Source organism: Oryx dammah, unplaced genomic scaffold (genome assembly GCF_014754425.2).
Source record: "Oryx dammah isolate SB20612 unplaced genomic scaffold, SCBI_Odam_1.1 HiC_scaffold_26, whole genome shotgun sequence".
NCBI lineage: Eukaryota > Metazoa > Chordata > Mammalia > Artiodactyla > Bovidae > Oryx > Oryx dammah.
Genome location: NW_024070210.1, coordinates 62,809,957 through 62,824,917, shown reverse-complemented (window position 1 = coordinate 62,824,917; position 14,961 = coordinate 62,809,957). Strand labels below are relative to the sequence as shown.

Sequence of the window (14,961 nt, the reverse complement as noted above, 5' to 3'; positions counted from 1 at the left end):
TCTGCATTTGTGCAAAAGGCACCATCGTCCTTCACAATCTCTAATATTTCTCTCTTCATCAGTGACCAGTCATTTTAGGACAACAGCAAGTTTAATGAATAGGACATTTGAAGAGTTTAATAATATTATTCTAAAAATACAATAGTTTCTACCATGAATATAGACCTATTATTTAAGTATTTGGAGCACACAAATATCAATAACTCTCAGGTGACATTTTTTTTTTTTATGTATCTAGATTTTTATTTATTTTTTTTTTACATATTTATTTATTTATTTATTTTTAATTAATTAATTTATTTTTAATTTTTACTTTACAATTCTGTATTGGTTTTGTCAGGTGACATTTTAACATATAATTAAACTGCATAATTAGCTGACTGGGTAATTATTACATAACAACATAAAAGTTGTCAAAACATGTATGAGCAGAACACAAAATTTATATTTCTAGAATTTATATTATTTAAATTCTTCAGTATGAACATATATACAAAATTTGTATTTCTAGATGTTATATTAAAAATTCTTCATCTTGATGATCATAGTCATTTTACCTATAACTATTTGAGATCCACACCAATAAAAGATAACCAGAGTTGCTACAAAACATGTGGAACATATTTCTACATGATTTGTTTTAAAGTTAAAATTTCCAGAAGTAGATAATTTTTAGTATGATATTAAGACAGCTTCTGGGTGAATAAACTGAAACAAAACAGGATCAAAGAATCTCCTTCTCCAATATATAATGAAGTGAATGATATAGAAAAAGAAATACATCTAAAATCCACCAAGGAAAGGGTCATGTCATAAATTTAGGAGTGAAGACATAAAATGAAGACAGTATTCTCATGTGTTCTTCTAGCACTATTTTTTACTTAAAAATTTGACTTCAATAAAATGTATATATTAAGGAAAAATTCTGGCTAAATAGCTTTAATATAATTAGTATAATTATATATTTTGAGGCATGGGGAGAAATAATAGATTATATAATGATGATTTATGAAATGTACCTCTTCAAACTCTTAGAAGCATTCCTGAAGAAACATGAAATTTTAAAATGTCTCACAAATGTCCTAATATGGAGAGTAATGTACTGTGCATATAAGTTGTTACATAAGGGAAAACTAGAAAAATCCATGGACAGGTGTAGCTCCAAACAATACCAAAGATCCTCAGCATTTGGACATGCCATTTTCTAGGGCTCCTCACTGAATAGGAGCAAGGTCAGGATAAGAAAGATACCATAGATAGATGAGCAGACTGCACACTTGAAAGACAGGAGTGAGCTGTGATGTAAGAATATTTAAAGGGATTTCAGAAGAGGTATCTGTCATCCATCAAAGGCTGTAACTATTAATCCTTCAATTTCTCTCCTGTCCTTATCCCTATCATCCTGAGGGTATGGAAAAGAAGATAGATAGCAATACCCAGTCCTCAAACAATGCCACCCAAAGAGAAGGCTAAATGAACCAAAACCTGCAAAAACTTTGTGAAAGGGTGACTAGAGATGTTCCACCATTTAATCTTTCAGAATTAATATGAGGTCTGGGTAGAACAGTATATATATCACACATATGTAGTAGGAAAATAATGTCAGGACAGCTATATAATCAGTCCCTTGAGAAAAAGGAGAGGAGAAGTAAAGAAAGAAGTAATAAATATTGAATGAAAAAGATAGGTAAGGTAAATAGAATAACTAATTTGGAAGGAAAACATACAAATCTCCATAGTGAATAATAATCATATGTAGAGGATAACTGGTAAAGCATAACATTTTTCAAAAAAATTTCCAAAAAGAAATGACAAAATAGAAAAATATGAAAATGGAAATTTATAAAACTAAATATAACAACAAAAACTCGAATCAGAATATTGAATCCAAGTAAAACTAGAACTCGAAATTATACAACCAGAGGGAATTATGGTTGCAAAACAGAATATTAAGGTTCAGTTCAGTTCAGTTCAGTTCAGTTCAGTCGCTCAGTCGTGTCCGACTCTTTGCGACCCCATGAAGCGCAGCACGCCAGGCCTCCCTGTCCATCACCATCTCCCGGAGTTCACTCAGACTCACGTCCATCGAGTCTGTGATGCCATCCAGCCATCTCGTCCTCTGTCACCCCCTTATCCTCCTGCCCCCAATCTCTCCCAACATCAGAGTCTTTTCCAATGAGTCAACTCCTCGCATGAGGTGTCCAAAGTACTGGAGTTTCACCTTTAGCATCATTCCTTTCAAAGAAATCCCAGGGTTGATCTCCTTCAGAATGGACTGGTTGGATCTCCTTGCAGTCCAAGGGACTCTCAAGAGTCTTCTCCAACACCACAGTTCAACAGCATCAATTCTTCGGTGCTCAGCCTTCTTCACAGTCCAACTCTCACATCCATACATGACCACAAGACAAACCATAGCCTTGACTAGATGGACCTTAGTCGGCAAAGTAATGTCTCTGCTTTTGAATATACTATCTAGGTTGGTCATAACTTTTCTTCCAAGGAGTAACTGTCTTTTAATTTCAAGGCTGCAGTCACCATCTGCAGTGATTTTGGAGCCCCCAAAAATAAAGTCTGACACTGTTTCCACTGTTTCCCCATCTATTTCCCATGAAGTGATGGGACCAGATGCCATGATCTTCGTTTTCTGAATGTTGAGCTTTAAGCCAACTTTTTCACTCTCCTCTTTCACTTTCATCAAGAGGCTTTTTAGTTCCTCTTCACTTTCTGCCATAAGGGTGGTGTCATCTGCATATCTGAGGTTATTGATATTTCTCCTGGCAATCTTAATTCCAGCTTGTGCTTCTTCCAGTCCAGCGTTTCTCATGATGTACTCTGCATAGAAGTTAAATAAGCAGGGTGACAATATACAGCCTTGATGTACTCCTTTTCCTATTTGGAACCAGTCTGTTGTTTCATGTCCATTTCTAACTGTTGCTTCCTGACCTGCATACAGATTTCTCAAGAGGCAGGTTAGGTGGTCTGGTATTCCCATCTCTTTCAGAATTTTCCACAGTTTGTTGTGATCCACACAGTCAAAGGCTTTGGCATAGTCAATAAAGCAGAAATAGATGTTTTTCGGGAACTCTCTTGCTTTTTCCATGATCCAGAGGATGTTGGCAATTTATGAAAAAAGTAACACTACAAGCAACAACAATTAGGAGAGAGGCAGGAACAAATGTAACAACAATAACTTCAGATTCAACTGTTACAAGTTAACATTGATTTATGTACTTATGTGCAAGCCACAATCCTATTCATTTTCTCAATGAATTATCTCATATAGTCCTAAAAACAACCTATAATTATAATGTCCTAATCCCATTTTATAGTTTAAAATTAAGGAATAGCTATACTAAATAACTTGTCTGTAAGTGAAGTGAAGAAAGAGATTCAAATCCAGCCATCCTGACATCAGATCTTCCCTTATAATCCACTGTTAAGCACGATAATAACCTCACTTTGAATTATTATTAATGGTGCAATATACTTTTGGCTTCATTCATTAATTTTTACATCATTTACTTAAAAAAAGAATATGTAGATATTCTTAGGAAAACAATGAAGTCATTACTCTAAAATAAAATAGCATATGTTATTAATATAAAGGCAGGAGATGATTGGGACTAAAGGATCTCTCATCTCAATCCTTAGGTCAGTAGTTGACACTCTCTAAAAGAGACAAAAAGCCCAACTTGAATTGTGTCAGGGCAGGCAGTACAAAGCTGCTAAAGTAGAAATAAAATGCCTGCCAATATTACTGATAACCAATTCATGTAAGAGCTGGTATATATTTTCATAAAAAGTAAGGATTCTAATATAATATAATATAATTCCATATTTTGAGAGAAGGAAAGAAATGGTGGATTATACAATAATTATTGGTGAAATATGCTTTTCAAAACTAAATTAGAATGATACATGGTCTATTTCAGCCAGTATTTTCCATAAAATCTGAAGAACTGCAACAACTAAATCAGAGAGTTTTGCAAGGCAATATTTGCTTGGATTTAGTCAACTGTACTTGGATTTTTATTTTAAATAAGCAGAGAGTTCTGTTTCGTTGCAGTAGTGGATGAAATTCTGAATATATATGTTCCAAAATTAAATTTTCCATTTTGAATCAAAATTGAAAAATAATGAAGAGCTCTACAATATAAAATTAAATTTCAGTTCAAGTGTCTTATCAATTTTTAATAACTAGAAAATAGGAAAATGCTGATAAAACAAAATTATGGCTTGCAGAACATAAGTTAGCATGCTGTTTGTTAAGAAAAACAAGTGAAAATGTTCTATCAAAGTTAAAGGAAGTAAAATTTATATATAATAGCTTGTAATAGGAAACTGAAGGGAAAAGTCAATTAATAAATCTTGATGACACCTTCCTATGAGATGTTTAATGTACTAATTTTTCATCTTTAATTCACCTTTCATTCACCTATCTATACGCAATAACAATCATAGTTACCAACCTCTTAGAGCAAAGACATTCATGGGCTTATGAGTCCTGTATTTAGTGAGTATAGAGCTCCACATATGAAGGTTAAAATGTTTAGAAAGTTTGAGACCAAAGATAAGGATAAATAATGAAGATAGAGAATATTTTCAAAGCTGCATCATATTTGTATTAAGATGTGACCAAGGAAGTGCTTTCTTTGGCACTGTGATTTTTCTGAAGTTGAGGTGTGTGTGTTTTTTTTTTTTTTTTTAAAGATTATGTGGTAAAAATTAACAGGACTGGACAGGAGTCAGAAGATCCGGCTCTTTCATTGCAAGTTGCACAGTACTTAATCTCCTAGAAAATTTTAGGAGATTTAAAGTATTAATATCAAGTAAAACATGTCAAGTGCTACTTAAGCTGAAAGGTCCTTTCTATATATTCATGTAATTTAGTACCTGCTATTCTTTTTGTTTGAGCTTCCCTGGTGGCTCAGCAGTAAAGAACCTGCCTGCCAATACAGCAGATGCAGGAGAGGTGCATTTGATTCCTGGGTTAAGATCCCCTGGAAAAGGAAACGGCAACCCACTCCAGTATTCTTCCTTGGAAAATCCCACAGACAGAGGAGTACAGTGGGTTACAGTCCAAGGGGTCAGGACTGAAGCGACTAAACCACTGCCATCCTTCTTGTTTAGGTATAATAATAACTATAGCTTAAAACAGCAACTTACCTTAAAAATACACAAGTAGATAATATAGTAAGAGCAGAAAAGATGTATCAAGGCAGACACAAAATTTTAAGATTGACATAGGAATTTTAACTAAATGAAAATAATTTTAAAAGGATGTCTTTCGATACTGCTTATTTAGTATTCCTTTTGTTCCTTAAATACAATGACTTCGAAAATGAGTAGTTATAGAAAACTGAGGGCACTGTTTGCAGGATTGAAATTTAGAAAACTAAATAACATTAAGAACCAGAATTTTAAAATGTAGTAGAGACCCAGAAACTTTAGCTTATGTAATTTCTAAAATAAAACATAACAACAGCTAAAAACCCCACTTGTATGCACAACATAACTCTAATGTAGGGCAAGCACCGACAGTTTGCAAATTATCTCTGGGATCTTTTAAATCTGCACAGATACTTGATTTAGTGTCATTTTCTTTTCTGTTCATTCTACTGGGACTCAGGTCAAGCAATATGAACCTATGACCTCTCTGTGATGAAGAAAAGATTGGATTGTCCTCTCTTGAGTGTGAGATAATGAAAGACTTGTCTGGGGAAATCTTTTGCAGTGATCCCCAATTGTCCCAAGGCTGATAGTTGGAGTCGATAGGTAGTTCTAAAAGACAATGCGCAGAAATGTATAAGGAAAACCTAAGCAACAAGTTTAAGAATAGACTTTTTAGTTTCAAAGAGATCATAGTTGAAACACGACTAATGCCTACCATGATTTTCATTCCTATTATTTTCTATAACAGTAATTCTTTTCTGTAAATCTCAGATTCTTTTCTACTTTTTTATTCAAGGTAGTAACTGTGTAATTTATGACTTCTCTAAAAACTTCTTACATGTTTCCCTTGGCTCTCTAGGTTAACAGCATGAATTAGAACTGCAATAGCTTTCCCTATGAATGGCATACAAATCGCTCACTTGAAAGTAAATTATCATTTGTTATTAAAATTCTGATAATTTTAATAGAAAAATTATTTCTCTAATAGTCTAGTTTTAAAAATTGGGTATTTTTAAACGTTTAAAGTATTAAAAAATTAACAATTACTTTTTTTGCCAGTAAATACAATTTATTGGTGAGCAAAATTTAGACCAGCACAGCCAGTTGGCAGTGTTGTCAAAGACCTCAGGAGTGCAGAGCTCGCCACTTGTCCAAAGGTCCACGGTTGGGGACATATTTGACTCCGCAACCATCGGGAATGAGGCGCTTCTTAGCGACTTTGTCTTCAAATTCATCAGCATTAAACTTGGTAAAGCCCCATTTCTTGGAGACATGAATCTTCTGGCGCCCCGGGAACTTGAACTTGGCCCTGCGTAAAGCTTCAATCACATGTTCCTTGTTCTGAAGCTTGGTACGGATAGACATGATGACTTGACCGATGTGGACTCGGGCCACCGTACCCTGGGGCTTTCCAAAGGCACCTCGCATACCTGTCTGAAGCCTGTCAGCCCCAGCACAGGACAACATCTTGTTGATGCGGATGACATGGAATGGATGGAGTCGCACTCGGATGTGAAAGCCATCTTTGCCACAACTTTTCACCATGTACTTGTTGGCACAAATTCGGGCGGCCTCCAGGGCTTCCGAAGAGAGCTGCTCATATTCATCAGACACCATGTGGCCACAGAGTGGGAACTCATCCACTTTGGCCTTCTTCCGACCCAGGTCAAAGATGCGGATCTTGGCATCGGGCACACCTCGGCAGAAGCGAGACTTTGGGTAAGGCTTATTCTTGCAGTACCGGTAACAACGGGCAGGTCGGCGGCCCATGACAACAGGAAGAATCTCTGAAGTGCGTAGTAGGGAAGGAGGCGCTTGCGCTCATGCCTGCGCATGCGCTGTATGTACATTGCCCATCTTTAAGTGTGGGAACCATAGAGTACTTGAAGACGCTCTTTCACAACATCCCCACCATAGATGCAGGGATACTCTACGCATGCGTGTGGGAGATTTGCAAGATGAGCAGGACCGAGAGGCTACTGAATATATTGGCATGCGGGCATCCAGGTGAAGCAGTGGACTTTCCAGCAGCGGCCCTGTAAGGCTGTTTCCTTCCTCCTGTTTATCTTGAGCCTAGAATGTTTGCCGTAAGGTTTGTCATAGGCATAAAAGACGTACTTTCCCAGAATTTGAATGAGGAAGGGCTCTCTACCTAGTAAACATACTTTGTGTCTGGTTTGTTCAAATAAGGCCAGAGCTCACATCTCCCATCGCCGATTGTAGATCAATTGCTATTCGTCAGAGTATGTGCTCACTTTCATGGATAAAGTGGTTTCTTGGTATGAGCTCCCTGATGAGGCTCAGGAAGAGATGAAAATAGAGGGGAGAAAGAGAATTTATCTGTTGTGCATGTTGCTTGATAATTGCTTTAGAAACATGAGTTTGGTTTTATTTATTTGGTCACATGGAATAATTTTATTGTCAAAATGTCATCCATAATATTGGAATACCAACTAAACTTTTTAACTTTAAGGCTGTTTGCATTTTCAAATGTTGCTGCTTCTGGGAACTATGTAAAAAGTAACTGTTGGGAATTCCTCCGTGGTCCAGTTGTCAGGACTTGGCACTTTCACTGTCGGGTCTGTGTTCTGTTGCTGGTTAGGGAGCTGATTCCACAAGCCAGGAGGCAAGGCCACACACACACACAAAAAAGAGTAACTATTTATGCTTTATTAATGTTTTACACCTTACTGACAATGAGCTTCATAGTTTGTTTTCTTCTATTATTTTATTTTATAAAAATATTATGATCAGAGTGTGGGGAAAGAGGGAAATGAAGGGAAGAGAATTTACAATTAGTCAATCAGTTGAGTTCAGTTGCTCAGTCGTGTCTGACTCTTTGTGATCCCGTGGACTGCAGCACAACAGGCCTCCCTGTCCATCACCAAGTCCTGGAGTTTACTCAAACTCATGTCCATTGAGTCTGTGATGCCATCCAACCATCTTACCCTCTGTCGTCCCCTTCTCCTCCTGCCTTCAATCTTTCCCAGCATCAAGGTCTTTTCCAATGAGTCAGCACTTTGCATTAGGTGGCAAAAGTATAGGAGTTTCAGCTTTAGCATCATTCCTTCCAAAGAACACCCAGGACTGATCTCCTTTAGAATGGACTGGTTGGGTCTCCTTGCAGTCCAAGGGACTCTCAAGAGTCTTCCCCAAGACCATAGTTCAAAAGCATAAATTCTTCAGACCTTAGCTTTTTTTATAGTCCCAACTCTCACATCCATACATGACTACTGGAAAAACAATAGCTTTGACTAGATGGATCTTTGTTAGCAAAGTAATGTCTCTGCTTTTTATTATGCTGTCTAGGTTGGTCATAACCTTTCTTCCGAGAAGCAAGCGTCTTTTAATTTCATGGCTGCAGTCACTACCTGCAGTTATTTTGGAGCCCCAAAAACTGTTTCCCATCTATTTGCCATGAAGTGATGGGACCAGATGCCATGATCTTCATTTTCTGAATGTTGAGCTTTAAGCCCACTTTTTCACTCTCCTCTTTCACTTTCAACAAGAGGCTTTTTAGTTCTTCTTCACTTTCTGCCATAAGAGTGGTGTCATCTGCATAGCTGAGGTTATTGATATTTCTCCCAGCAATCTTGATTCCAGCTTGTGCTTCATCCAGCCCAGCATTTCTCATGATGTACTCTGCATAGAAGTTAAATAAGCAGGGTGACAACATACAGCCTTGATGCACTCCTTTTCCTATTTGGAACCAGTCTGTTATTCTATGTCCAGTTCTAACTGTTGCTTCCTGACTTGCATACAGATTTCTCAAGACGCAGGTCAGGTGGCCTGATATTCCCATCTCTTTAAGAATTTTCCACAGTTTGTTGTGATCCACATAGTCAAAGGCTTTGGCATAGTCAATAAAGCAGAAGTAGATGTTTTTCTGGAACTCTCTTGCTTTTTCAATGATCCAGCAGATATTGACAATTTGATCTCTGGTTCCTCTGCCTTTTCTAAATCCAGCTTGAACATCTGGAAGTTCATGGTTCACATATTGCTGAAGCCTAGCTTGGAGAATTTTAAGCATTACTTTACTAGCGTGTGAGATGAGTGCAATTGTGTGGTAGTTTGAGCATTCTTTGGCATTCCCTTTCTTTGGGATTGGAATGAAAACTGACCTTTTTGAGTCCTGTGGCCCCTGCTGAGTTTTCCAAATTTGCTGGCATATTGAGTGCAGCACTTGCACAGCATCATCTTTGAGTATTTGAAATAGCTCAACTGGAATTACCACCTCACCTCCACTAGCTTTGTTTGTAGTGATGTTTCCTAGTGCCCACATGACATCACATTCCAGGATATCTGGCTCTAGGATGGTGATCACACCATCCTGTTTATCTGGGTCGTGAATCTCTATTGGGATTTTTCTGGCTGTTTTGATTCCTTTTTGCTCTTTCACAAATCCATGACATCATGGAAAAAAAATCCTTCCAGTGTGAATATATTCTGCTAGTGCTTTCTCTTTAACAGGGAAATATAAGTTGTGACAAAGCTCCTGCTCTTAAAGTGAGGTTTTGTAAAATACCCATGTTAGAGTAGAAATATTAAAACTGCTAGTATAGTGAACTTCCCCACATTATGTAGAAGCTTGCTTAATTCCCATTCCTTCCATCTTTTCTGCCTTTCTATTTTGCTCTTCTATTTACTGTATAAACTACTATCTGTGGAAATATAACAGCAAGTAACATTGCACTGCCCTCATTGGGTTTACAAGTCTACAGGATACATTATATGTTATTCAGATAATATGTCATCATATTACAAAGTACAAATTATGGCAAAAAGGAAAGGCAAGGTGAGGTCTGAAAGCCTGGGATGAAACCCTAATCTTGACTGAGGATTGGACAGGAAAAATGAAACAAGCTTCACATAGTGATAGGGGCACATGGAGTCTGGTTTTGCAGAGACAGTAAAGAGGGAAGAACATGGACCATTTGAGGAAGGAACTAGAATAAGGCCCATGTGACTATGAATGAAGGGGTAAGTGGCATAATGTGAGCCCAGAGGGAGTGGTGGGAGGTGGGGAGTGGCTTTTATGTCACAAGGGCCATTTTAACAAGTTAGTGATCCTGCTCTTCTGTTTGAGAACAGAGTAGCTTTACACAGGTTTTATCAGTTGATATATATGATATAGTCAATAGAGTGGGGGCTTCCCAGGTGGCTCCGTGGTAAAGAGTCAGCTCGCCAGTGCAGGAGTCGAAGGAGATGCAGGCTCCATCCCTGGGTTGGGAAGATCCCCTTGAGAAGGAAATGACAACCCACTCCATTATTATTTCCTGACAAATCTGATAGACCAAGGAGCCTAAGGGGTTACAGTCCATGGGGTAGCAAAGAGATGGACATGAGTGAGCAGTAGAGCACACACACACGATAGACTGTAAGGGGCAAAAAAAAAAAAAAAATGGATGCAGGGAAGTCAGGAAGGAAGGCTTTTCAACACTGAAGAAAATAAGTGAATGCAACTTGAATATGTTTGCAATATCTTTCACTTTAAAAACATACTTGTATCTTTTTTTACTACTACATGCCCAGAATATATCATAGTTCTGGAAGACATGAATATGTGAGGTCAAAGGAAGATACCCGGCTGCAGTTCATGTGCTATCACACACTCACCATCACCTGTCTAGGTCATGCGTTGTGGTTTCAAAACCCTAGAAATCTCTGACCAGCAGATCTGTGGCTATCTGGACCTGCTTGCATAACCCTCTTTCCATAATCCAAAAGATGACTAATCACTGTTTGCCTGGGACTGTACCACTTTTGAAGTCCTGCATCCCCCCAATCCCCTCAATCCAAGGCAAAATGAGGGGGGTGATCACCCTACCACATTTAAGCATGGGCCCCCTTAGAGTTGTAGGCTGGAGTCAGAGGGTGGGAAGTGAAGGGAGAGCCAGACTGGGGTTCTCTGTTTAGACTCTTTTCATCTTAGTCCTACAGTTATTAGAGGGGAGCCTGTGGAAAATGTCTGAGCTACACCATTCTACTTAAATGTTAAAAACATTCCCCTCAATCAGTTCCAAAGTTCTGAGTGTTCCTCTGTCTCCCAATTCCTGGTATCCAATCTTGCAACAAAGTTTAAAACTTATCTGCTTTGAAATAACCTGAAATAAGGTCAAGAAGAAATACATGGGAAATAATTTAGATCTCATTTATAAAATTTTTTACTTTGGTAATTGCAATAAAAGTTTAGCAAAGGGAGACACTAGTGGCATATAAAATAGAGATGTCTTAAGGAATAATTAGAATATATGAAAGTGAAGTAAGGAATAAGGTGAGAAAGGGGCATGGCAATTGCATAAGACTGATTAGATCTAGGAGAACAAGAAATCCGTTTAGATCATTGGTTTTGCTTCCCATTTTTGACAAATTGTGTGACCCATAGTACAGTTTTTTAATTAGTACCCAGCACTACTGAGGGACAACTGTGTTGGTCAATGCTTAACAACCTGCCCCTTGGGGAGTGGGGGGAGGGGCCCCCAACTTGTAGTGCTCATTGATATCTCTACTGTAGATACTCCATTATCAGTTTCAGCCACCACTGTGATATTAATGAACATGAAATGGCAAGAGACACACAGTAAGCTCTTGTGTGTCACTGGTTAGCTGGCTCTAGCATGCTACCATTTTGCTGTGCATACGCAAGAAAAATAGAAAGAAACAAATTTGACTAAAGCTAATAATCGTGTTAGAATAATGCATTTTGGCATGGGTAGGGAGAGATCATTTTCTTGGAGCCCTTAAAAAGCAGGCAGGGAAACATGTTTAGACAATGATTCAGGCTGTGAAGTCTTTCCTCCACGGTTTCACACTCCTGTTCCATAATTCCCATAGAAGAAATCTGCACTATTCTGTACTTACTGATTATGTATTATTCATCAAGGCAGCCTTTATGTACTTAGAATTAGCACTGTATAGTATTAAAAAGACAATCGAATTCCCAGTATCCTCTGCCTAGAAAAGAACAGTTCTGTGGATCAGTTCAGTGCAGTACTTCCTTGCCTTCTTTGATTTCACAGTTCAAACATTTCACAAAGAGCTAAACCTGATTTTGTTCTCAAAGAAGAATATGCACTGGAGTCTAATGTACTGACTGACATGCACCCTGGATGCCTTCTCCTGCTGCTGGGACCGTCTGCATTGTTGATCACTGAGTCATTAAGTAGCGTTCCATCACTTGGTGTTTGACAATATACTGTGATTCAGAGAGCATTTTCCCAGTTGGGCTCTCAATGAAGTGTGAAGCCTCCACTGATGATGAACAGTCATTTTCATCTGTGTTTTTTAGTAACTCCACCATGGGAGCTGTAATCTCAATATTTTTGAGAGTCTAGATGAGCAACTTGACTGCATTTTCCTAGAGTTGAGTAGTGACTGTAAAAGAGTCATGGTTATGCCGGCCTTTTCTTCAAAGTGAGCCAATTGGGGTGGTCCCTCTTAGCCGGTGTCTCACACACCTGAGTCACAATGGTCTTCTCTATCTGTTTGAGAAATGTACATTCTCTGAATAGAAACACAGTCAGGTGATTTTAACTGTTTAGTCCCAGGGGCCTAGTGAATTTTCTTCTTTGACTGATATTTTATACATTTTGATTATTTCCTTTTGGGAATCTGTTTTTTATTTTGGATCTTAGGAACTGAGTATATATACTTAACCTTTATGCTTTTATGGTATAAGATGAATTCTTCTCTGATGAGTGATTTTTTTTTTTTAACATTGCTCCATAAAATTGGGGAAAAAATATATGAGGATTAAATCAGGAAGAAGTAATGCATAAATATGCTCATTAGAATTTAAGTTTAGTTTGTAAGCTTTACTTGTTCATGTTTCATCCTTGTACAGAATTTATAAGCCATTAGTCAGTTTTATATGGTAATTAGTTAATGTGTAGTTTTAAAATTATAAATATTTAAGTAATGCTGTAACAAAGATATAATTTATCATATATAATAATCATAATGTTATAGAAGAGCATACAAATAAAAATGCTATATTAAAGATGGGCCTTTGCTTGTGGCTCAGCTAGTAAAGAATCTGCCTGCAATAAAAGAGACCTGGGTTCAATCCCTGGGTTGGGAAGATCCCCTGGAGAAGGGAAAGGCTACCCACGCCAGTATTCTGGCCTGGAGAATTCCATGGGAGCACAAAGAGTGTGACACGACCGAGCAACTTCACTTTCACTTTCACTTTCATACTAAAGATTAATTGACTCAACATAAATAATCTACTTATACATTTAAAAGTCCTTCTCTTTTAATGCTACCAAACCAAAACTTGTATCTGCTTTCTGATGTGTAGTAATGCTAGTCTATTGACTCCATGTTGTGTGAAGCAAAGTATGGTGTTATAAGGTGCCATACAAGTAGTCTGGGACTGGTGATGCTCAAAAATTCCAAACTCCCTGATGGGTTTTAGCTCAAATGCTCCTTACATTTTCAGGGCAAGGTGAGGCAGGGGAGTCCCTGGATACAGTGATCAACTCTTACACAATTCACTGATTGGTTGTTGGTAACAGGGGGGTGTCATAGGGGTTAACTTTATCAATCCTGGGGCTTCAGTGGGCCTGGGGGCCCTGTGTTGTTGGTCATCAAATAGTTAATTTCTTTCATTTGGTGAGGCGTTTGGCCTCTGTAAAACAACTCAGGAAATGTGCATTAGACACTATTGTCTGTGTACTTCAGAGAGGAGTTAAAGCAGAGAATGTGGGGAAGGGGTCTGTCCTGGGAATGCCTCATAGGGTCCTGTTCATTAAAGGGCTTAATTCAGCCTGAACATTTCAGAAACACAGATCTAGGGTCAGGGTGCTCTGTATGAAGCTTTTCCTCCCTCATATTGAGGGCATGGACTTTCTCTCCTTTAGATCCAAGTCTTCATTCATTTATTTTAAAAGGCAAAATGCTGTTATTTTATCCCTGAGGCCCAAGTTTCTTGCCAATAGTATTGATATGAAGTTTTACATAGTTTACTAGGTTTACAGACATGCTTGAAGCAAATGTTTAGTTAAATATTGAGATTACGTGACATATCATGGTGCCCAATTGTATTTCAAGTTGAATGAATCTTGTATGTTTAATGGATGATCTCTTTATCCTCTGAACTTAACATTTTCTCTGTAAAAGTGTTTCTTTATGAAAATGTTTCTTTATGAAAGCATCCTGAGCATTAGATGTAAGCATTCTTTAATCACAAAATAAGTATTCCAATTGATAAAGTACTGACTTTGGAAGGCTTTTTAAAAAGCTTTGCTTCACCTACCAAACATTTTAATTCATTCATATTTCCCCCCCGGGGCAGCAAACATTAAGAAGTAGATGAGAAGTAAATTACCATGTTAATTGGTATACATGGTAAACAAATACCTGCTTAATCCCTATATAAAGAATTTGGCCCTGCCCAATTTTCTTTATTTTCCTTGAGCTCCAAAATCACTGCAGATGGTGACTGCAGCCATGACATTAAAAGACATGTGCTCCTTGGAAGAAAAGCTATGACCAACCTAGACAGCATATTAAAAAGCAGAGACATTACTTTGCCAACAAAGGTCTGTCTAGTCAAAGCTATGGTTTTTCCAGTGGTCATGTATGGATGTGAGAGTTGGACTATAAAGAAAGCTGAGCACTGAAGAAGTGATACTTTTGAACTGTGGTGTTGGAGAAGACTCTTGAGAGTCCCTTGGACTGCAAGGAGATCCAACAAGTCAGTTCTAAAGGAAATCAGTCCTGAATATTCATTGGAAAGACTGATGCTAAAGCTGAAACTCCAATATTTTGGCCATCTGATGCAAAGAA

At 37.9% G+C, this 14,961-nt stretch overlaps 1 protein-coding gene across 2 annotated transcripts; it reads right to left on the bottom strand.

Annotated features, from left to right (window-relative positions):
- Positions 1-6,297: 6,297 nt before the first annotated feature.
- On the bottom strand, positions 6,298-6,942 carry RPL10L (ribosomal protein L10 like). 2 transcript variants are annotated; one of them, XM_040226808.1, is made up of 2 exons: positions 6,834-6,942; positions 6,298-6,752 (listed from the first exon to the last, which is right to left on the bottom strand). In XM_040226808.1, exons 1-2 carry the CDS (start codon positions 6,940-6,942, stop codon positions 6,298-6,300), a joined length of 564 nt encoding a protein of 187 aa, XP_040082742.1. The 2 variants fall into 2 exon arrangements, with proteins under 2 accessions (XP_040082742.1, XP_040082741.1); XM_040226807.1 differs by having other exon boundaries at positions 6,298-6,942.
- Between the last annotated feature and the right edge of the window lie 8,019 nt (positions 6,943-14,961).